Consider the following 25,973-nt stretch of genomic DNA (forward strand, 5'->3'; position numbering starts at 1 on the left):
GAGATGTCTGTGGTCTGTTACAGATAATCAAATGCCCAATACAACAAATACTGTATTTACTGTACAGTACACGCACACAGTGACAAAGTTGAGCCAGAAAAAAAAATGTTGGCAAATCCATCAATCCCAGTGCAAATGATGTACATAGTAACTAACCAGAGATTGCTCTGTGTATTCTCTTTTTAAAGCACAAGCTTTCCATTTTTAACTAGGTCTTGTAGATCAGAGTCAGAGGAAGCTAATGGATATAAATTGGTTTTATACAAAGGATTAGACCATCTGGATCGCCAGGCACTCTGAAAGCTGGATACCTAAAACTATTATGGTGACTGCCGCACAGAAGCATGTGAAAAACAATGTATATGTATGTATTTTTCCCTTGAAGTAATGTTGCTCAAGGCACTTTCATGGCTAAATCAAGATATTTAAATAGCAAGGGAACTGGCAAAGGACATATACTCTACTCCCAACAAGTAAACCCTTCATATGATAGATCATATTTTGTCTGTTCTGAATGTATGGATGTGATTGTCGATTACTAGTTGTGTGCAAATGTGTCTACTGTACAAGATACTATGTGCAACACTATACACTTGGTAATAACTGTGTAAACTACACTACTGAGAAAAAATAAAATACAGAATATAAAATAATATGTCGTCACATCTATATTAGGGTGATGTATGAGACTGTCCCAAAAAAGTTCTGTTATCGGGAAAACCTACTGTATATATTGGTGTAACCAGAGCTTGAAATTAAATACATAATACTGTGATCTGTACACATTCATTTCAGCAATATACTGTGTAATATTTGCTAACTCTGGCCAAGCACACAAATCTTTCAAGCAAGCTGTGACAATCTGAGGACTATAAAAAGGGATCTTAAAGAAGGTTAAGTAAGTATTACAGTATGTGCATTGCTTAGTTTATATATACTTATACCTATTATTATATACAGAGTGGTCCAGATCTAATTATACAGGTTCAGATCGTCTGAATGACTGATTTATGCGGGGAAGATTCCCGTTTGACGCAAAGACAATTCTTCATGTCGTCAGTTCGCACACTTCTCCAGGATTTTTCGGGTGATTTTCTATGTAATAAACTTAATAAATTATAGCATAATGAAATTTGCATAATTAGATCTGGACCACTCTATATATATATATCTATATATCTATATCTATATATCTATATATATATATCTATATATATATCTATATATATATCTATATATATATATCTATATATATATATATATATATATATATATATATATATATATATATATATATATATAGGCTCACATAAAATGATTTCTTCAAAACGTCGAATGTTATTTATTTGGCGTGGACATGCTAAAAAAATACCTGTGTAATGCCACAAAAACTGCATATCCATGCCAAATAAATAACATTTGACGTTTTGAAGAAATCATTTTATGACACGATTTACCTTTATTTATTTACTTACTTTCTAAAGCCTAAAACCACAAGTAGTGTTTCCGGAAGGCATGCTCAAAAATGTGTGTAATGCCACGAAAAGTGCCTGCTGACACTTTAGTATGCAAGCAATGGTATGTGCATTCTTGCTCCGATGTAGAAGGGAGATGAGTTTACCTCTGTTACAGCGCGTCTATGTGAAAACAGCAGTTTCAGATGCAGGGGTGGGGTGTGTTTGGGCTCGTGAACGCGGCTGAGATAATAAAACTGACTAAAAAAAAAACCAAAGCTAACCTTTACAAGTATCATAAATTACACCGGCTGTTACAGACTGAAATCAAATGTATGTTTTTATTCTAAAATAGTAAGACTAAGAGCAGTTTACTTCTCAAAATGGAGTGGTGCTGGATTGAACTCACGACCTTTAGATTCCCAGTCGGCAGCTGATTCTATTGCGCCATGGAGGCAGTCATAATAACCAGCTGTCAATGTCGCATGTTAAGGCGGCTTTTTGTTTCTGCAGTTATATTTTTGAATAAAAGCGCAATTGTTGTGTTAGATTTGTACCTTCTGTGAAAGTATTTCTTGGATACTTCAGGCTTCATACATTATATAGTTTATGCCTACATTTTGTCATCTACTATTAGAATATAAAAAACGTTTGTTTTAACAATGTGTTTACACAGATTACTGTAGATACGGAACAGACATGAAATGCGTGTGTTCTAAACAACAATCTATTATTTCCACTCTAAAACTCCACTTCACTCCCAGAAAATCAATCAAGGCATGAGCTGGGAGAAGATTGTGCACGTTCTAAGTCGGTGGGGGGATGGAATAGCCAGCTGCTTGCAGCCTGATTTTTATCAGCAAATTTAGATGACAAAAGACACTGGTGGAGAGCTGTGAACGATTTTAAGAAGCGATTTAAGGTGGGACGGATTTACGAGTTTTTTCGTAGGCTCTGGTAATTCTAGTATTAATCAGGTATCTTCATTTTGTTTGTACAGCCTTGACATCACATGCATTCTTCAAGAAGACTGTTGGATAGTATTTAATTAAAGTGTCAATCTCATTTTCTCTAAAAGTGGTTAAATCATCTGGCCATGAATCATGATATAATATTGAGAAGCAATGAATGTTCTCAGACCCATGTGAGCTTTCTTGCTGTGGTTACCCCTCAGATTTTCAAACTTGCTTTTTAGTTCCTTGACTGTAACCTCCACTGTTTTCTCATCATGAAATTAAAGGATATCTCTAAAGTAGGTGAGACTTGCACCTTTGAGTATATTGATATTTTGAAAGGTAATGCCTGTATTGGTACTACACACTGGCTTTGTCTAAGATCCACATTTTTTTGCTGAGCAAGTTATTCTAGTCCAGTGTGCTGCACAAACTCCTGTAACTTTTCATTCCTTAATACTAGAATTACCAATGCCTATGAAAAAAACTCATAATTCCGTCCAACCTTAAATCTCTTTGCACCTCTGCTTCAAGCGTCTTTTGTCTTGTAAATGTGTTGATCAACACAAGCAGCAGGCAACCTACTATCCCATCCCCATACCAAATCCGCAGCTCAATTCACAAAGACGGTTCTCAGTGCTCAGTGTTTATGTTGGAGTGAATTGTCTGGAGTTGTATAGGGTAAATAATACATTGTCATTTGGAATACATACATTTCATGTGTGTTCCGTGTCTACAACAATCTATGTAAACAAATCGTTAAAACAGTTTTCATGTTTTAGTAATAAATGATAAAATGTAGACATGAAGTGTATATAATGTGTGAAGGCTGAAATCCAAATATCAAATAAACACTTTCACAAAAGGTACAAGTATAATACTACGGCTTCCATGGTGCAGCGGTAAGAACTGCTGACTTGTAATCAAGAGGTGACTGGTTCGATCCTGGCTGCCTTGTAAATTTACCGTTTTGAGTAGTGAGCTGCTCTTATTGTTAATATTATACAATAAGAACATACATTTGATTTGCGTCTGTAACAGGCAGTGTAAATTTATAGTGTTTTTTTTTTTTTTAAAACTAAGAATAACTGTAGATGTGAATGGTGTTTTGAGACAATGGAACTGGAAATTCTCTGATCTGGAGGGTTAAAAGCTAACATACAAATGCTGGTGAATCTGTCTTCTTGGTACAGTAATCCCCCGCTGTATCGCGGTTCAGCTATCGCGCCCCAGCTACATCGCGGATTTATTAATACTATTATTATCACTACGGGGCTCCGCCCCTGCTCGCTTCACTCGCTTACCCCCTCGTTTGGTTTACTGGATAAACAATTTAAAGAGATTGTTATTTTCATGGGAATTGTTACATATGCATTATTTTCATTTTTACTTTAAAAGTTTTGTAAAAACAATATTTGTTCTTTATTTCCTGTCCCGGACGTGGTTAAATCTCTTTCTCGCAGCACTTATAACACTCCCCGAGTTGTGAAAGAGGGGATCTGAACGCACGCTAAGCAGAAGTGGACAGATCAGCTACTGACTTTGTGCTGCTTCTGCCAAGATTGCTGTTCTTTTTCCTCTGTGCCTTCTGAAGGAGGAGGAGTTGTGTGTGTGTGTGTGACATGGCTAAACGCACGCTAAGGAGAAGTACTCAGATCTGGTCACGATCACTTTGCTTAAACCCCCCCTCCCCGGAGGTGCGCTACGCTCCTTCCACTTCGTGTTGTGAAGGTGAGGGAGCGGAGTGCACGCTAAGGAGAAGTGGACTTTGTGCTGGCCCTGTGCTGCGTCTGCCAAGATGCTTTTTCAGCTTGCCGCTCTGCATGTCAATCATTTAAAAGCTTATACAGCAGCTCTTATCCTGTCTCACTGCCTTGTCTTGCGTGAAGTTAAAATGTTTTATAATAGAGAGAGGTTACTCATATCCTTAGCCCGACATCCACATATCATATGTGCTTACAAAGTATGTTTTAACAAGTTTACATGTGTTTAAAGCATGTGGGATGGGTATTTTAAGGCTTAAACTATAAAAAAAAAAAAAAATGTGGTCTTTCTATATCGCGGATTTTCACCTATCGTGGGTGGGTCTGGAACATAACTTCCGCGATAGATGGGGGATTACTGTATCTCAATGTAAATTTATACTGACACTGTTAGATAGAGTCAGATCTTGGTAATGTGAGTGCATGAATGTGACTGAGAGAATAAAACTGACAAAAAATGCTAATTTTTACAACTACTATAAAATTTACAGCCGATCTGACCCTGTTCGTTTTCAAATAAAATTGCATTAGTACGATGATTTTTCTGATTGGTACTATTCAGGTCATAAAAGGATTTCTTCAAAATGTCACATACAGTATATTTGCTTCTTTCATTTTTTTCCCTGGTGCTGCATTGACATCATGGGCCAGAAGGCATGAGCTTATTCAGTGCAAATAGGAACACGCAGGTGGCCGGTTGCTGTGTGCTACAACATGCTTGACCTAGCGGTGATGAACGCACATTATACAGGTCATGTCTACGTTTTGTTATTTATTACTAAAACATGAAAAATGTTTCCGTTTTAACAATGTGTTTATAGAGATTGTTGTAGATGCAGAACACACATAAAATGTATGTATTCCAAATGACGATGTATTATTTACCCTCTACAACTCCAGTCAATTCATTCCAACATAAACACTGAGCACTGAGAACCTTCTTTGTGAATTGAGCTGCGGATTTGGTATGGGGATGGGATAGTAGGTTGCCTGCTGCTTGTGTTGATCAACACATTTACAAGACAAAAGACGCTTAAAGGAGACGTGCGAAGGGATTTAAGGTGGACTGGGATTATGATTTTTTTCATAAGCTTTGGTAATTCTAGTGTTAATGGTCTGCCCCCTTGATTGTGAGAACACAACTGTCAACAGCTGCTGCAGCTTGAGGCAAAATCAAAGAAGGCAGGGGAAATGCAATTCTACAGTTTGCTGCACCTGTGGAAATGAGTGCCTTCCCCAGTGGATGAGACAGAAGGCCACAGTAGACATGAAAGTGATACAGAAGACTTTCTACAACCTTTTAAAATACATTTTGAAGAATTTAAGCTGCCCAGTGTTCATTTTGTAAGCAACAGACAAGGGGCATGCATTTTTGCAGCTCTGTTCTAGCTGGGGCAATAACTGTCCCTTCCAGTGGATAGGACAAAATGGTACAGTTGAGAAAAAAGTGACAAAAGACTTTCTAGATTAATTTAAATAGATTTAGCTTGATTTGAGTGGTATAGTGTTCATTTTGTAAACAGAAGAGTATTTTAACAACAAAGGCTCAGCTGTGGAAAATTAGTGCCCCCTAAAGTGGATGGGATGCAGAGGCACATGAACGTGCTACAGAACATTCCCTGATAGGCTTATTAAAGACTATGCAGCATTTTAACTACAGTGTTCACAGTATGATCAGTTTTAATCTGTCATGATCAACTGTGCATGTAATATACAGGAAACAATTTTATAGGATAAGGATGCCTGCTGTGAACACTAGATCCTTCCTCAATTTAAAGGGGTGCACATGACAGGCAAATGATTTTTTTTTTTATAGAACTTAAACTATTTCATTCACATGGTTTTAATCACTCATATAACAGAGGAGAAACTTGAGTTCCACAACAAAGCCTTCCCCTCTTTTTTCCCCCCCAGAAAAAAACTACCCGAATAAATGTTTAAGAACAAGGAACCACGTACGGTGTAAAAGTGGATTTGTACGTTTATTTTAACGATTTGTCTTTAAAATGTATTTGTACAGAGTTCTTGGGTGTCAAGTAATGAATTATTAATTATAATTATTACTATGATTATTTTTTACTAAATCTTATTTTCCATGTTTCTTTGTTGGCAAGCTCCCATTGAAGAACTTATTGGCAACAGAACAAAGTGCACACGGCAAAACGTCTAAAGTAACAACTAACAACATGGCATTTATCGATACCATTTTAACAAAGTTTACTGTCTGTGATCAATCACAGAGCACCCCAGTAAAATGACAAAAAAAATGACGCGGACTTCATCACATCACTGCAAATCTGTGTTTATTGACGGATTGGCTGGCATTTAGCATGCATTAAATCAAAAGAAAAACAGTATGCAAAGATGCGTGAACACAAGGAGATCTGTGAAAATCACACCTTAGTGGGCCTGTGCCAAATCAGAAGGGAGAACTGAATTCCATGGGGCACATGTATGTTCATAACAGGGCAACTACATGATGAATTCCAAATGTTTTGCATGCCTGCCTTTTGTTTCGATGACCAGTTGCATCATATTCAGCCCTTTGTTCACTAGTCCAGCACAAGCGTAATCAGCCTCTCATTGAGAATCACCATTTGTAATAGCGGTTATCTATTTGGGTACTTAGAAATATTTTTGCTTGCACATCTCAGAGTCTGATGTCATTTTTGCTCCATGTCCCTCGCACTCTGCACAGGCACGTGTAGCGTAAACCAGCCTTTATGTGGCTCACGGATATCCAAAGGGGGTCCCGTACTGACACATATGTTAATGGTACATCCGATCAACTAATTTAAAAAATGGCCTTTTGCATCTATTACAATATAATTAGTTTAAATTTTCAATGATTTCATTTGCCACTGGCAAATTAAGTAGAAATGATAATTGCTAAATCCTATTTTTGGTTGCAGTCTGGGGCCCCGAATACACACACACACACACAGTCAGTTGCCATTTTATTGTATACATCTTCTCCGTAAACAATGAAAACTTCTCCAAACGGCCAACTCTTTAGAGTCAAGCGAGAGTGATGATGGAGAGTGTCAGAGTAGCAGGACAGTGATTTCGGTTAACAAGGTCATCACATACTTAGAAACTTCTTCCAATATTTTGTAGGGAATTTCCAGAGATATAAGAGAAACTCTTTTGTAAATGAAATAGACTGAAGCATCACACTTATGAGAATTGTGACAATGACTAGCACATAAATCCTATAACAATTCACCACTTGAGTTCAGGTAGTGTAAAATCTGTCCTCCCAGTCACATCTCCCAAAACCAGGGGTCTCCATCATTTTCTAACTAAAGCCTAACAGTAAGACTTTAGAGTTAGCAAGTAGTACCATTTGAGGGGCAGAATACTCTAAACTGTTATTTCAGTGGCATTGCCTTGGATTGAATATCCTAACTTTTAATCTTTAACAAAAAAATTTGCTGTATTACTACTTTACTATCTGTAATTCCCAAAATGTAATTGAACTCAGCCTCATTGATGGATTCAACACATTGGAGAATTATTCGGAAAAACAGAAGCAGACAGATTCAAAGTACTGAGCTCAACAGCAACACGGTTTATGCGTCTCCCCATGTGTTTTATTTTACTTATCTTTATTTAATGCTACATGTGCGTGTTTTTTTATCGTTAGTCCAACTATATTTATTAATCATAACTTAAAAATCAAGATGAAGGCTGCTAAAGTTTCACCAAATATAAACTTTTCAATCTTTGTGAAGACCATACTGCAGAGTCTGAAGTCTGTCTGTGGCCTCAAGCTTCTGTCATTGGCATCTTCTTGGGACACCCACCAAATACTACAAAGATAGGAACCTCAAATTAAGAAAATATGGCAAAATTAGGCTTGTGGTCTTAGATAAAGAGGGAACCTTTCAGACAACCACTTCCAATGAATGTATTGGGAAACATACAAAGCATTCAAAATAAAGCAGAGGAGGTTCATGCCTGTATGCCATACTAATCTTAGTTTCATCAATCCTGTTTAATTTGTCTTTCAGAGACCTGACTTACAGAGGCATACTTCGCCACTCTGCTGTTGACTTAGTGGGATTCACTCCAGTGAGAATGGACTGAAACAGAACTCAGATAAGCATAAAGGTAGTGTAACATGTGTATATATTAACGAGAAATACTACAACCCAGCTTGCATCACAACAAAACACTGGAGATTAACAAAGGACTTTGAACGTTAAGGTATTAATATTAGATCATATATTTTGCCTACAGTAATCAATCAGATCTGAATTTTTATTGTTTACATTGCTCCGTCTGAGGACTGATAGGCATCTGCCAGCACCATTCAGGAACTTGTTTATTTAGCTGGGGAACAATTGCCAGATGTGGCCAATATGATTATTGGAGACTTTAATCTTTGTAGGCTAGAGGATTATTTACCAGAGAAAAAACAATATATTTTGTGTCCATACAATATATTTTGTGTCCATACGTGGAACAGTGCCTGCTCGACTGTTGCTATGGCAACATAAACAATGTTTATCAAAGAAAGCCATTACCTGGTGTAAGGGCTCTGATTATAATATAACTCAAGCCAATGTACCAGCCAAGGCTGCAACAGATCAAAGCAAAGAAGACAGAAAATAAATGCTGTACAGCTGAATCGATAGAAACGTTTTGCGGCTGTCTTGAATGCTCTGATTGAGACATTCTGATGGATGGAAACAGTATCTGATGATGCAGCAACTCCCTGCCCCTCAAAAATTTAAGATTTATCCCAATAATAACCCTTGGGTCCTAAACTTAAAAAATGAATGTTTCAATCTGGAGCCAAGTGTTACAAAAGCAAATTAAAGCAGAAAATAAAGGATTGCAAGTACACATATAGGGACAGGTTAGAAACATATTTCAAGAATGACTCAAAGGAAAAGGGTTTACAAATAATGACCACTATATGGTATATCTGTTATAGACAAGCTACAGATTATGAGTGAACTGAACTTGTTTTTTTGTGGCTTTGACCCAACTTTACATCAGTGTATACAGAGACTATGAACAAACTAAAAGTTTATCAATCTATAGCATGTACAGAAATCACTCTTGAGGATGTCATTTCACAATTTACCCATATAAACCAAGGCAAAGCCTATGGTCCAGATAAAATCAGTTGTAAAATATAATAGGAATGCCCTAATCAATTAACACAGTCTTTTCAAAAGTTGTTACAATGGTCTTTTAATAAGGGAGTCATTCTAGACCTCAGGAAATGATCTGCGATTGTCCTAGTGGCTATGAGCATTAAGCCAAAAGAGTTGAAGGACTTGCACTAACATCTATTTTGGAAAAATGTTTTGAATGACTTGTTTTAAAGCATCTTCTTCCAGAGGTCAACTACTATCTTGATCCATATCAGTTTGCCTTTCATGGCTGTTGGTTTTGCTAAATAATGTCCCTGAACATCTGGAACAAAGAAAAAGGTTCATTAAGATTGTTTTTAAAGGTTTTAGCAGTTTATTTAATACTATCCAGCTCATCTATTGCTAGACAAATTGTTAGGGCTCTGGGTAAACTCTAAACTCACTATCTGGTTTTATAATTTTCTTATAAATCACACCCAGCAATAAATATTATTTAAACCAGAATGCCCCAGGGCTGTGTGTTGTCTCCAGTACTGTACACTTTATATAAAAACGAGTGGCAGGCTGTATAAATGTTGTCAGAGTTGATTATTACTGTTAAATATGACTTTCAGTAATTGATTATATACCGATTATGTTGAATGACTTATATTGTTAACTGTTAGCTTTTGCCCTTGGCACTCTTACAAAGAATTTTAATAAACCCTCTTGGTCCATGACCCAGTCCTGCTGTTACTCCTGTACAAGGTTAAGTAGAAATTAAAAAAACCAGTACAAGCAAGAGTAGAAGATGTTCTGATTCCAAGGGTCTGTTTAGTAGCCCCTCCATTGATTTAAACTGATGTTATCTCCTACAGAAGGATTCATATCCATCTTAACCCCAGGGTGTTCTCCCATCTGGAAACTTCAGTGTAGGCAATTGTTTTTTCACATTCCACTCAGAGCACCCCAAGAACAGACAAACTAAATGCTCCATATCACCCCACATATGATCATACTCTGCATTAATATGTTCAACTTAATTTTTAAAATCATCTCAATGATTGGTATGTCTTTTTATAAGTTTCTGAGCTCACTGGGTGTCTATGAATGATATACTAAGGTGAATGATGGCTTGTAGGAGCCATCCTTAAGCTAGTGCCAACCACAAACTTCTCTCATAGGGGCAATAGCATTAAATTCATCATTCTCAGCATTTCCTTAGCCCCCAGTTTCCTTTTCCCACTTACTACTCTGAAGCTTGATGTCATACTGATGATCCCTAGGAAACAAAGTAGCCACAGACTACAACTGTGTCAGAGATTTTAAATCCATTCATGGGAACTTTGTAGCAGTACTACTATGAATTAAAACTGCATCTCCCAGCAGTCCCTTCAGGGGCTGTTGGGGTCAAAGGTGGTGAAATGAGGTTAAAAGGAGGGCAGGTGGCCAAAAGAGGAAAAGTTGTTTTTGTTGTTGTACGTTGTGTGTTGCATTTATCTGTCGGACTGCCTGCTGTTAATTCTGCCATTTGTCATCATTGTGTCCTGGATTGTATTTGTTTGTTGGGGTCTGGATCGTCGGTTTACCTGTATACTGAGGACTGTGTTTAGATTCATTGGCTTTCCCGCAAGAAAAGGAGTGCTTCTGAACCATCAACCCATCTTCATCCTTTCAGCAACTACCGGTAGGACTGCGTTTTCCCTTCCCTTTCTACATACAGATCGCTGGACTTAATCGCGTCACCTCCCATTTCATCCGGTTTGGCATTTCCATGGACTTTGCTGTGTGGTATTTGTGTTTATATGTTAAATTTAATATCGTCAAAGGGTATTATTGTTTGCATTTAATTAATTTAATTTCATTATATTCTTTATTGTTTAATGTTCCCAGTTTGCTTTGTTTGGTCTCTGTAGTGAGTGTGAGTGGGTCGATCTAAGGCTGGGGTTGTCCCTGCGATCTCCACCACTAAAATACATAAAACACCGTCAATGTGAATCTTAGCGGCAATTGACCGCTACAATTTTAATCTCTTGTCCTTGTTCAGAAGGGACTTTAACCCTTCCACAGGAGACTATTTTACATTATCCTTTGTCCAAACGTGCCATTTAATTCAAGCTTTAACTAAAGCCAGTTTTTCTTCAGTAAACTGATCAATCATACTTCCCAATGGGAGGTCTTGTGCTGAGGAGGTTATTGTTGACGCAAGTGACTGGCACTTTCCCATTCTGAAAGTGCTCGTGCAGCTTGGTCATATCCCAACCTCTCCATTCACTACATAAAGCTGACAGAAATACTGTCTTACCTTATCTTTTTTTTTTTTATTTTATTGATTTTATTAAAATCAAATAACATTCCACACAACTCAAGTTTTAGAAGAAAAAAAAAATTTATTAGATTCTGTCAGGTTTTGAAAAAGTTTTATACAGATCCTCTAAGTGCAAATTAGATTTTTCCAGTTTCAAATAGCATATAACATTAGTTACCCACTGACTTAAAATAGGCGAGTTAGGATTCTTCTGGTTGAGCAAGATAAGTCTACGTGCCAGTAGTGTAGTAAAGGCAATTAGTTTGTTTGTACTTCTCCACTTTAAGCCCAACTGGAAGTACCCCAAACAGAGCTTTTAGGGGATTAGGAGGGATTGTGACATCAAGGCTATCTGAAAGGCATTTAAAGATTTTGGTCCAAAATGATGTTAATTTGGTGCAGGCCCAAAACATGTGGCCCAGTGAGGCCAGAACTTGACTGCAGCATTCGCAGGTTGAATCTTGACCTGAAAACATTTTGGACAATTTTAAACAAGAGAGATGAGCTCAATATACAATTTTGAGTTGAATAATTCTATACTTTGTGCATATGGAGCTCGAGTGAATTCTGTGCATTGCTACTTTCCACTCCTTTTCTGAAATGTTGAGTAAGAGATCCTTTTCCCACTGTTCTCTTGGATCTTTGAAAGGGAGGGACTGTAAAATAATTTTATATATTACAGAAATGATGTCTGAGTCCTTGAGACTGAGCAATATTTTATTCCGGCATAGAGGTAGGTGGAAGGTGTGGAAAATTAGGCAGGTTCTGTTTAACACAGTTTCGAATTTGAAGGTAGTGAAAGAAATGTGTTGCTGGAAAGTAAAATTTGGAGTGTAATTGTTCATAGGACGCAAAGATATTGTCTATGTACAGATCTCTAAATTATTTAATCCCAAATGTTTTCCAGGCGTTAAAAACTGCATATTTATGAGACGGTGGAAAAAGGTGGTTCTCATGCAGAGATGCCACAGATAAAAGCTTCTCTATCTTAAAATACTTCCTACTACTGGGTTGTTAGTATATTGGCAATAACTTGCATTTATTGGGGTGCAAAGCAAGGAATATAAAGAAGTACTGCTGGATTTTATTTCTATTGCAGACCAAGCCTGTGTATGTTCATCTATTTGTATCCATGTTTTTATAGTTTGTATGTTTGCTGCCCAGTAATAAAACTGAAAGTTAGGTAGAGCCATGCCGCCTTCCGCGTTAGGTCTTTGTAGGGTCGCCATTTGGATATGTGGATGTTTTGAATTCCAAATAAATTAGGTTATGGTTGAATCTAATTTCTTAAAAAATGATCTATTGAGGTGGCAAGGTGGCACAGTGGGTAGCACTACTGCCTTGCAGTTAGGAGACCCGGGTTCTCCCTGCGTGGAGTTTGCATGTTCTCCCCGTGTCTGTGTGGGTTTCCTCCGGGCACTCCGGTTTCCTCCCACAGTCCAAAGACATGCAGGTTAGGTAGATTGGTGTATCTAAATTGGCCCTAGTGTGTGCTTTGTGTGTGGGTGCGTTTGTGTGTGTCTTGCGGTGGGTTGGCACCCTGCCCGGGATTGGTTCCTGCCTTGTGCCCTGTGTTGGCTGGGATTGGCTCCAGCAGACTCCCGTGACCCTGTGTTTGGATTCAGCGGGTTGGAAAATGGATGGATGGATGATCTATTGATGTGTTTTGGAATGTTTTGAAATAAAAAAAAGAGAAGCTTAGGAAGGATATTCATCTTAACAATACAAATTCTTCCAGCTGGAATAAGATGAAGGGTGGACCATCTGTGCAAGTCTTGCTTAATTTTTTCCATACAGACGACAAAATTTTGTTGATAAAGAGCTTTATATTTACTTCTGGTGTTTATCCCTAGGTATTTAAACTGATAAGCGATGATAAAAGGGAATGTGTCCAATCTAATATTGTATGCTTGAGAATTCACTGGGAAGAGCACACTTTTATTCAAATTGATTCTGAGACCAGAAATCTTTTGAAATTCTGATATTGCTGTTAGGACTGCAGGCACAGTATTTTGTGGGACTGATATATACAGTACCATATCATCTGTAAATAGTGAAACTTTCTGTTCCAGTCCTCCTCTGATAATCCCCTTTATCTCAATAGCAGTTTGACAGTGAATTGCCAGTGGCTCAATGGCGATTGCAAAAAGCAGTGGTGATAAGGGGCATCCTTGTCTGGTACTACGCTCTAGTTTAAAGTAGTCTGAATTAATGTTGTTAATACAAACTGAAGCTTCTGGATTGGTATGCAGTAATTTGATCCATGCACAAATGTTCGGGACAAACCAGAATTTTTCCAATGTAGTGAAAAGGTAGTTCCATTCAACCATGTCAAATGCTTTTTCTGCATCCAACGATAATAATATCTCCAGGGTGTTTGACTTTGTTGGTGAATATATTACATTAAACAGGGGTCGAAGATTGGAAGCTAAGTGTCTGCCTTTAATAAATCCAGTTTGGTCTTATATTACCAAAGGCAGCACTTTCCCCATCCTTCTAGCTAGGACTTTGGAGAGTATCTTAACATCATTATGCAGAAGTGAGACTGGTTTGTACAATGCACATTTTAATAAGTCCTTATTTTGTTTAGGAAAGACAGTAATTAATGCTTGGTAAAAAGTTTGAGGTAGAATTTTATTTTCTCTAGCTTCTGTAAATTTTTCTAATAGAAGGGGAGTTAACCAAGTTGAGAATTTCTTATAAAATTTGGCAGGGTAACTATCAGGGCCTGCTGCATTCCCACTCTGCAGTGAGTATATAGCATCTAGTAGCTCTGATAGTGCCAGAGGTTTATCCAATTCCTCTGCACTAAGAGTATGTATTTGTGGTATCTGTAATGCATCCAGAAATGCATTCGATTGTGTCTTGTCTTCTTTAATCTCAGTAGAATATAAGGATTTATAGCAGTCTCTAAATGTGTGCATTATATTTTTATGGTCAATTATTTTGTCTACATTTGTGTTGGTGATTGCTGGGATTGCATGGCAAACTTCTTGGTTGTGGATTTGTTGAGCTAAGATCTTATTAGCTTTCTCTCCATGTTCATAATAATGATGTCTTGATTTAAGTATGAGTTGTTCAGTTTCTTTAGTTGTTAAGAGGTTGAGCTCTGAATGCACAGCCTTCCTTTTCCAATGAAGCACCTCACTTGTACACCTGGCATGTTCTTGATCTATTCTAGTAATTTCATTGATTAGCTCCAATACCTTTTTGGTTTACAATTTATTTCTGTGGGAAATATATGAGATAATCTGTCTGCTTAAGAAGGCCTTCAGAAACCTCTGCAGGAACCTCTGAGGATGTATTTGTCTCATTGTGATTTTACCTCCAAAAACAAGGGTGCATAGTCAGAAATAACAATAGTGTCATACAAGATTTAATTCTAGGCAAGAAGTTGTTATCTACAAAGAAATAATCAATTCTTGAGTAGCAATGATGCACTGGTGGAGTAAAAGGAATATGCTCTTGAGTTTGGGTTTAGAAATCTCCAGGGGTCTGATAAGTTGTGGTCAAGTTACAACTGTGTAATTATCTTTGCAGTGTTATATGTCATCACCCCTGTGGCAGGAGACCTATCTAGGTCTGGGTTTAAAACACAATTAAAGTCCCCAGCCATTATAATTTTATGAGTGTTCACGTTGGGAATGGATGCAAATACATTTTGTATGAATTCCCTATCATCGGCATTGGGTGCATAAATATTTATCAAATTCACTTTACAGTTACATAAATTATCTATGACAATCACATATCTCACTTCTGGATCAGATACCACAAATGAGACTGTTCTATGTATAAGAATTCCCACATCTCTAGTTTTCTTTGTAAAGCTGTAATGGAATATTTGGCCAGTACAGTCTGTGCAGCCGAAACTAGTCCTTGCTTAATAAGTGGGTCTCCAGTAAAAATACTATTTTAGCGTTTAGACCTGTTAAATGAGAGAATACTTTCTTTCTCGTTAATTCATTATTCAGGCCTTTAACATTCCATCTCACAAAGTTACCTATCCAGTCTTAAAGACACTGTTTCTGAGCTTTTGTTGTCATTTTTTTAGTCTTAACTGAAAATAAGACAGCTTTGACCTTAATTTCCAATTTTCCCAGGATTAGAAGTAGCCTGCTCTCTTTCTCTCCCCCATAGTCCCCCCCACATTTTACCTCCCCACGTGAGGCTTGACCACACTTCCTAAAATCCCAGTCCTCTGACATACCTAGAGACAGAGCATGTCCAAAACAAAACAAGCCCCCCGGCAGCAACATATGAGGAATAAAAATGAGATATTGATTGCCAATACAATCCATTTACTATAAGCATAAAATATAATCTTCAGCAGTCTTGAGATAGTAAAATAGTTAACCCAGACAGTGGTGTTAAAATGTGGCTCTAGATAAGCATAGTAACCCCTAATACAATAATAACAATAAACCAAGGGTATGATGTTAAATTGTGTCCTTTAGAAGAGTAAAAAAGAAGAAAAAATAAAAGAATTATTATTTCTCCACACATACTGTACATACATACACACATATAAATGTAATTAAAACATAAACAAAAAGTGGACAAGAAGGGAAAAGGATGTATAATTACACTACCAGTATCCCTGCAAGTGAATCAAACAGCCAGCAAGATCTTCTTTGCCATGCCATGGCAGGATGCGACTCACTAAAGTATTTCAAAAATGTGTCAAGATCAGTTTTCTTAATTCTTTCTCTGCTTCCTCCGTAGTGGTAAAGATGTAATGCTTGTCTTGAATATCCAGTTTCAGTTTGGCAGGGTACAAGAGGCTGGATCTGATCTTGGCTTTCAGTAAGCGCTGTTTAATGTTGTAAAAAGCTGCACGTTTAGCAGCTGTTGAGGGTGAGAAATCCGGTAAAAGGCGAATGTGGTTATTTTCAAATAAAATCTCTCGTTTCTGTCTGAGAAGTGACATTACATGTAATTTAAATTGTAATTTTTCGAAGCACATGATAAGACTGCTAGGTTTAGAAGTATTTGATCCCCGAATGTGGTAAACTGCTGCTATCTCGGTGTCTGATTTACAATCCTATCCAATTATTTTGGAGAATAGCTCAGCTACGAATTTCACTGGGTTTGGACTTTCACAATTGTCTGGGAGACCTTCAATTCTAATATTATCCCTTCTACATTCATCTTCCAGTACAGCAAGTCTGTTTTTTGCATTTGGAATTTGCAGCCGTTGCTTTCCCGTCAGCAGTAGATGCCAGATGTTCGGCTGTTTCAATTCGAGTTGTGAATGTTTGCTAAACGTCTTCAAACTGATCGCCAAGTACTCTCAGTTTTTTCTCAAACTTCGACACATTTTCCTGAATTTGTTAAATTTTTTCTAGCATACCTTTAAAGGCTGCCTCAAAGCGATTATTTACATGTACCTCCAGGTCTTTAATATCCTGCCGCAGCTTCTCGTTTTTCTTTATATTTTTCTTTGTGGCCATTGCACTGCTCATTATCTTCAGTTCGGACAGATCTTTTCAGCCTTTGTGCTCATCAGGTGAAGTGACAAGCCCTGTTACAGCCAATGCTCCCGGCTCGTGAGGAATAGATAAAACACGAAAGGCAAGGCCATTTCCAGTTTCAATTGATTTTCTGGAATCGACGAGCTATCGTGACCTGCATCACCTGCACATTCACTCTCAACTGGAGACTATGTAGTGCCCCGGGAGATCTGTACTTTCGCCTGTCTGTTCCAGGTCAGTCTCTGTAAGGCCCTACCTTGAGATTGGACTTGATGCCTGTCTAGGCTTGGGTGTAGCTTTGATTTTCTTTTCCATTTTTTTCTGAGCCCCTTTCTTACCGGTCATGTTTACATATGCTTGCATATACTGTAATAGAACCTCCTCGAGTTGGGTAAATACAGGATACCACAGGATGATAGAAATACGAGAAAAATTAACACTGCTGCTAACGGAGTTCCACTTCAGATGTCCATCTCCTGTAACGGACAAGACCAACTTTTGTCTTACAGAGAGGGAGAGGCAGAATGTGCTTGCAGAACCAACTGTCAAAGTCAGATTCACAAAGTCATTTGAATCCACCCAAAGTGACTGAACTTCCTGTGCTGACCAAGACTGAGGGAGAAGCACCCTATCAGCAGATCAAGTAAGTCTTAAGGAGGAAAAGTCATCCTGTAGTGTGTCCTGTGGCCTTAACAACAGGACAAGTATGCTCTAAGGCTCACCTTAACATCAGAGTAGCATGTCTAATCAGAAACATTACTTGCATTATTATTTCTAAACAATATATAGCGAGACCCTTGTATTTGGGTGTTTAATGGTTACAACAACCCATCTTTGTAATGAGCTTTTTTAGTACCATAGGGATTGTCTGGTGTATATGGAACATTTTCACTAATGATCCAAGCCTCTGCAAAAGATATGTGATGCCACATGAGAACCAGATGTATGAGCATGCAATACACAGCATTAACACCTTCCATATCTTCTCCTGTGTGTGAATGTATAAGCTAAACACTTCGCTCAGCTATATCTGCTCTGCATTTACTCACTTCTAGAAACATGGTATTCCTTTTCAGCCCATACCACTATATTCAGGGACATTCATGGGTCTGCGGACTCTGTTCAACTTTAGTAGTATCATTCATTATAGTGTTACCTAAGCAAGAACATGATGCCCCATGTACCTGTGGTGAGCCAGTGTATAATTGATACTATATATATTGTTAAAGTAGATGATAACATTTCCACCTGGTATCATCTTCTCCCAAACCATACCAGAGAGACAAATTTAACCTCCAGAAGCTACACTGGACTAGCTTAATTTCTAAATAGGACTATGGGCATTTCCCAAACATATGTTTTCCTTTGATTGGAAAAACCGCATCTTTACCAAACACATTAAGTCACTCTACTTCTTCACTTCTAAATGTGTGAAGCCTAAATACTGTTTTATGAGGAACTGTTCAAGGTCAAGTTGGACAATTTTATGCATTTGCAGATTCTCTTTTCTTAGCAAAGTTTGCAGTATCTTTTCTATCCACAAGATAAAGTCAAGAGCTAGGAGACAAATTAAGCCAATATTCACTTATGTGACCTATTTACAGAGGCGCCTATCCAAACAACACTGGTTTGACTTTGAATATTATATTATTGAAGAATGCCAAACTAAATTTCTTCTTTTCATTTTAATATAACAACAGAAATAAGTTCTTTCCACCATTTTTTATGTACTCACTCCAAGAGTAGGACGCTTAGAGGGAGACGAGTCTTGTCGGCCATGAGCCCCATGTATGCGGTGCCTCTGGACCAATTCATTGGCTGAAGGATCTGTCCAGAAGTGGTCAGATGTCTTAAGCTTGGTGTATTCCAATGCACATGGTCCAACTGCAGAGAAGATGATAGTTCTTTATACTGTGCTCAATGTTGCAAGATATTTAGTCTATGGCTAACAAAGTAGCTGAGCTGCAAATTACACAAGAAATCTGTAAATTAAAATTATTCATTAGTCTAGTGAGAATTGACTAAACAATCCACAAAAAAGCCAAGAGGGTAGGGATTTCTTATGATAAGAAACTATGACACACCAGATTAAAAAATTATTTTCAAACTTCAGAATTACTGTAAGTTAGCCCTTTTAGTGGGCCAATTTGCTCACTAATCTATGTATTTATAGACATTAGCATTCTGAATATAGAAATTGTTCTTTAAAATACTAAAAGCAAAATAGCAATATAGATATTTATATATAAATATAGAGGAAGTTTTTTTTTTATTATTTTTTTTTAATTAATGAATCTAGATGGGCAATTTGTATTCATAGTAAGAATCAATTAACAGGTAGTATGTAGCTTACTATTAAAGCTTGGTATTATATTAAAGGTCACAAATTTCTAACTAATTAAAAATGTCTAATTCTTTCATTCATGTATGTTACCAAACAACTAAGGAAGATAATTTTTGAAATATATCATTTAATGATTTTCTTTCAGAAAGTTAAAAAAGTCATATAAACAAAAGAAAACTCCAGCCACTCACCAAGAAGAGCTGCCAGAATAGGGCCACAAACAGCATCATGCATCAGGGCTTCTTTCTCATAGTATTTGCTGTACAAACAGATAAAGTGATCATTAGTCACAACATGCTGAAAATGAATAAAAATGCCAGAATGTGAGAATACAGAATGAAGGTTATTAATACTCATTTAAAAAAACTAAAGATGAGTGCTGTCCACTAAATTTCTATTTTATACTCACATGTGAATCTCAGAGCAGTCAAGTATGTGGTCTAACAATAATATTTCTAGTAAACCTACAAATAATCATTTTCAATCAAAAAATATATTACATTCATTCTCCTTTATTAAATAATTTTAAGGAAAAATACTACATCTATAAAATTCTCATGAGTTATTGAGTTATTCATTTTAAAGACAAAGAAAGCAAAGAAAAAAAAAGCAAGATAATACTAGGGAAATCATAGGTTGGCAATTTTGCTAGAGATTTTAGAGCAATTTACCTTAATCAGCATTTAGTTTAGGTTGTTGTACTTGGATGGTGTTAATAAAAAGCTGGCCATCTGTGACTTGTCACTTGACAAGTGAATGATTTCTTTCCTAAATTTTAAAAGCACAGTACATTTTGCTCTGATTGATAAATTAATCAAAAGAGTAAATAGTGTAACAAAACTTATCATGAAAAACTACAACACGTATTACACATGTTACTACAATGACAAGTTATGGCAAGTTTAAAAATCTGAAACATAGGCAAAGACAGAATTCAAAAAGGTTATGAGGTGAGGACTTTGTCAAGACAACTGTACAGCACTTACATGCAGCACTTAAAAACACACATATTTTACCACTAGTTGGATTTTATCCTTTGTAGCTTTTGACAGTCTTAATAAGGAAAGAGGTGTTGCATATAAAACTTTCAGCTGAAATAATGCACATCTGAAACAGTCTATGCTATGTAAGGCTGATTACTATTCATTATCCTAAAGGCAGGTTGTTTATTTCAGGTTATCTAAAGGTGTGGTGTAATGGAAGGTTCTGCATAGTTACAATATAACTCCTACATCAGTAGGAAATATTTCAGCAACATTTCTGTAGTAGATAAAAGGTAGAAATTAAATTACACTTATTTATTTTTGTGTGAAAGATAAAACTTTTGACTTAAGTTATAATCATTAATTATTGAGAAAAAGTGTGTTTTAAAGCACTCTATTTCTTAAATGTGAAAGTTTAGACATGACGTTAGATCTCCTTTTGATGGTTAACCATGTAGTATAGATTCAGAAATGTCTTGAGTCATTCCAGATTCCCAGAATATAAGGATATTCTGCACAGCAATAAGAGAGAATTAGGGAACCGAAGACCACAATCTGTTTTAGATTCTGAAGCCGTGATTTGTTAATTCAAAGTTAATACAGTACAGGCATTTAATAAAATAAAAAAAAAAACTACGGCTGTTACTAATTATTGAATGCTGTTTTTATGTGAATAAGCATGCATTAAGAGGTAAAGACTTTTTCAAATATATTAATTTTCTTAACTTATGCTAAGTGATGGATATCGCCATAATTAACAAAATTAAAAAGACTGTTGATCGATTGAATAAATCTTTAAAGAGCATTGCATAACTATGACTCCTAGGCCTTAAATTGCTATAACGTAGTGAACCTGAAATATTTTTAAAAAGACCTATGGGCAGAGGCATTAACTTGGAAAAATGTTTTTGTTTTAATTTAACTTTAAGACTGAAATTTTAACAGAAATATATCCACTTTATGTAACTTATACTTAAAGAGTTGTTTCAAGATCAGTTATACAAAGCAAAAAACCATTGATATGAAGAATTACATTTGTGTTAAGTTAGTAAATTGAATTTCACTGTATTTCTGGGTAAACGTGTAGGTAAATCATGAGTAGTTTAATAGGGGTAGTAAACTAAATTAGGGAGGAAGGAAAACCTTCTTAACAATCTTGCATTTAAGTAAAATGACTCAGGAACCAGTTTGGACAAAACTGAGGCATAATATATGGTATAGATAATTCTGAGCAATGTAGTCATTTTAGGTCTAAAACCAAATTTATCCAATGATCCAAGGAAATAGTCAGTTCAGGTCTATTAAATGCTTTTTCTGCATTCAGAGATAACAATCTCTCAGGGGATTCAGTTACAACTAACATATGTATTACTACAAATAAATGAAGGTCTATCCTTTAATTATCCAGTTCAATTATGTAAGACAGCAGAGAGTTCTATATTCTCAATTCTGTCAGGTAGTGCTTTTGTCAATACACTGGCATCTGTGTTTATTGGTACTGTATTTATAGCAACTAGTTACTTGAACCCTGCCAAAACTGCCTAACTTTTTTTTTTTGTTGCTTTACACCTTTTGTTTTCAATCTCTTTTGCTGAAAAGTAACAGTAACACTGTGGAACATTTTTAAAAATTCCCAAAAACTCACTTTTTAAATTTTGCTTTTTTGTAGCTGCATTTTAGTTCTGTTCTTAATAAACTAGATATGTATAGAATTATCATATCCTTAAATAAATTTACATTCATTATTAATCTATACTTTCCTCTGTTGTCTTTTTCAGTGCTTCGGAGGTGCCGTTCTACACGACTACCACCACTTCACCAAAGCACTCTACAATCACGTGTGATGCTGGAACGAAAGCAGATATCCCAACTTCCCATGAGACCAACTGCCTCGATTCCTCTAAGACAAAGCCTTCATTTCTCTAAGACAAAGCCTTAAAAACATTAAGGAATGAATTAAGAAAATTTATAATAAGTAGAATGCTCAGTGGGTGCTGGGCAGTCGTTTGGCCTTGGAACCCCTGCAGATTTAGATTTTTTTTATTTTTTTCTGTTCTGCTGGCCATCTGAGTTTATAATCAGACTCATTTTTAGAGATTTAAAAAACAATTATGTACTTAAGGACTCTACATCTGTATTAATTATATATCTATCTTATGAAAGTTAATAATTTTTGTGTTACTTATTCATTATTATTCTTATGTAGTTCTTATTTGTTTTTCTTTGCTTTTAACAATTTCTTTGACGTGTTGTAACGTAACTTAAGCTACATCCTGTAGAAAACACACCTTTAGGTAATAGTACAGTTTTATATCTCTCCCTCAGGTTTTAGTATGGTTTCATGTCTAGATTCTGGCTATAGCTTGCCTTTAGGTTTATCACCATTTTCTAGACTAAATTATAGTGATAGAACCATCATCAGGTTCTTGTTTGGTTTCAAGTGTAGATTTTTGTGAACAGGTAGCTCTTTGGTTTCTGAGAGCATTTTTTAAAGTCTTCAACACCGAGTCTCCCAATAGTTTCAACACATGTGCACCATTCTTGCAGCTGCTCAGATCCCCTTTTGCCAGCAGGCCATTAACAGAGGTTGGCTGGAAAAGAAAGGTGTACTACATCAAAGCTAAAGTCCAGCCAATCATCTTTGAAGCTTGCGACTAGCATAACAAATAGCAGGATTTTCATACCCTACTATGAGCTTTAAGTAGGTAACTCGAAAAGAGGACCTCAATTGCTTTGATAGATTTAGGGGAAATAAGTGAAAAAATAAAAAAATAAACAAAATAAATATAATAATAAACAAAACAAAATAAAATAAAATAAATACATAAATTCACTAGAAAATAGGGATCCACATACTTTGGGTCCAGATTCAGATAATTCAAGAATAATATTAGGTTCTAGTACATTATGTTCATTTGAATTATGTCTAAAGTAAGATGGAACATAAAAATTAAAATATTAGACATGCAGTATATATTCAACATATTTTTGTAGCTGTATATAATAAAAAATATAAAGCATTTTGGAATAACAACCTGCAGTTGTCCACAATATATTGCACAATCTTGTCCAAGACCTTCTCCAAAAGTGCTGTGCGGACCCAGATATGCTTGACAGCTTGGGGAGTAAGCATTGGAGGGGTTCGGCCCACAACTGAACCCTGCCTCTTCAGAGTTTCTTGTCCAACTGACTGCGCTCTCCTAAAGAGAAGTGAGGCTTATTATTAAACAAACAGGAAAAGAAAAAACAAGGTAACAACCTATTTCAAATGTAATTCCCCCCATTGCCGAAAGAAAATAATTCCAGCATCATGAAAAGGTATACAAATATTTTTAGTCTAAACCTAACTGGTTCATTATTCCTAGGTTTTTCTGTTCTTAATTTCCTTCTAAAATGAATGCATATTGTAACAATTTTGTAAATCTCAGAGATTTTACATTACATTATATATAAAGATATACATATACTGCATATATATTTGCATACATCAGTTAATAAAATGTATAATTTATTTAGACTTGTATAACTACATTGTATTGTGAACAGAACCAAGTGTTTTTAAAAGCTAACAGGGTGTGTGAACTTGAGAAAAAAAAATTACAATTATAAATGACTTTTATTTAAGTGTGAGGTATTGTTATGAATAGTAAAGCAAGTTTCATAAGTAACATAGCAAGCTCAGATTAGAATGAAATTACATTTCATTATTCTAGTAGGTCTCTGAATTCTTTACCTAATTAATTAATAGGCTTTCTTAGCAATAATTTCTTTCAGAATGAAAGTACCATTTTTCATCCCCATCCAACTGATACTTTCAATTGTATGTAACGTCACACATCAGACTAGCTGTTCACCTGGAATTCAAAATTTTGGGGTTTTATTATCCTCCAATGGCAGTGTGCATAAGCCAGATTTATCATATAACTTCTTTGTGCTTACATTGTACTTCACTTAATTTGTGCAATATGTTACAAAATATATTTTGCCATTGAAAGTAACATGGTATATATACATTTTAATATACAGTACTATTTTTGTATAACACTCTTCTCAGTCAATAGACTGACAAACATTTCAAAATACACTCTAAAATATCGACATGCAAAATACAGAAAAATTCAGTATTTACATGCATAAATATACTGTATCAGAATAACAAAAAATGGTGACACTCAAGGAATCAAAGGAAAATGTAGGAATATAAGAAAAATCAAGCTGAAAGTGGCTCTGGCCAATTGGTAAAGGAACAGAAGAAAATAAAAGGTCTACTTAATTACTACATTAATAATATCTTTTAAATGTTTTAATAATAATACTGTATCTACTGTACAAATAACCAATGACCAATGTTCATAATCACAATGCAATACAGGTCTTCTGCACCTTTTGAAATGTTAATCCACTTTGCCCTATTTTTTTCACTCTGACCATGTGAAATGTGTGTCATTTTTAAAAATAACATAATCCTGCAATTTCTTTTTTTATGTGTATCTATACTATATAAGATGCATATCAGAAAAAAGGAATAAAGAGTGATACATATCCGTAGTTTCTTCTAGTAAGCAGATTAGCAGAGTGACTAAATTAGAAAACTAAAATTTTTAAACATCACACAATTCCCTCATATTTAAAAATCCTAAGAATACTTCTTTTAAAATGAGTTGTATTTATTAATGTGTCAGTTGTTTAAAAGCTTCTGTAATGTACTGAAGCCATTCATACTGTTACATACTTAAAAAAGACTGTTTTTGCATATAAATAGGTGGCAGACATCATACTGAATCAAAGTAATGAAATTAAAATTATCACTCATTGGCACTCTTTACAGTCTTGTTTGGCTGTTTGTTTAGAAAGAAGCCACACATTGAAATATCACAGCACATGTCAGGATGTTGCATTTAGTTGATATGTCAAGAAAAAATTGAGCTGATAAAAATAACTGAACAATTAAAAAGGTCACTAAAAAGAATGACACAAAAGAAAATCTGGTTACATTAAACATTATAATAATGAGAAAACCTTACTGAAATTAACAAGCCCATCAAAAATTAATTATATGTACAGGTGCTGGTCATAAAATTAGAATATCATGACAAAGTTGATTTATTTCAGTAATTCCATTCAAAAAGTGAAACTTGTATATTAGATTCATTCATTACACACAGACTGATGTATTTCAAATGTTTATTTCTTTTAATTTTGACGATTATAACTGACAACTAATGAAAGTCCCAAATTCAGTATCTCAGAAAATTAGAATATCAATTAAGACCGATACAAAAAAAGGATTTTTAGAAATGTTGGCCAACTGAAAAGTATGAACATGAAAAGTATGAGCATGTACAGCACTCAATATTTAGTTGGGGCTCCTTTGGCCTGGATTAGTGCAGCAATGAGGCGTGGCATGTAGTCAATCAGTCTGTAGCACTGCTCAGGTGTTATGGGAGCCCATGTTGCTCTGATAGTGGCCTTCAGCTCTTCTGAATTGTTGGGTCTGGCGTATTGCATCTTCCTCTTCACAATACCCCATAGATTTTCTATGGGGTTTAGGTCCGGCGAGTTTGCTGGCCAATCAAGAACAGGGATACCATGGTCCTTAAACCAGGT

General features: G+C 35.9%; 1 protein-coding gene across 2 annotated transcripts in view; it reads right to left on the bottom strand.

Moving 5' to 3' along the window:
• The window catches only part of sgsm2 (small G protein signaling modulator 2), a 191,997-nt gene that overhangs the window by 78,468 nt on the left and 87,556 nt on the right, over positions 1-25,973 (bottom strand). For both annotated transcript variants that reach the window (XM_039757096.1, XM_039757095.1), the window contains exons 4-6: positions 23,402-23,566; positions 19,575-19,642; positions 18,775-18,923 (exon numbers count right to left, since the gene is read on the bottom strand). In XM_039757096.1, the coding sequence (XP_039613030.1) occupies positions 18,775-18,923; positions 19,575-19,642; positions 23,402-23,566 (382 nt within the window). The remainder of the gene's footprint in view (positions 1-18,774; positions 18,924-19,574; positions 19,643-23,401; positions 23,567-25,973) is intronic.

The sequence above is a fragment of the Polypterus senegalus genome, chromosome 6 (genome assembly GCF_016835505.1).
Source record: "Polypterus senegalus isolate Bchr_013 chromosome 6, ASM1683550v1, whole genome shotgun sequence".
NCBI classification, from domain to species: Eukaryota; Metazoa; Chordata; class Cladistia; order Polypteriformes; family Polypteridae; genus Polypterus; species Polypterus senegalus.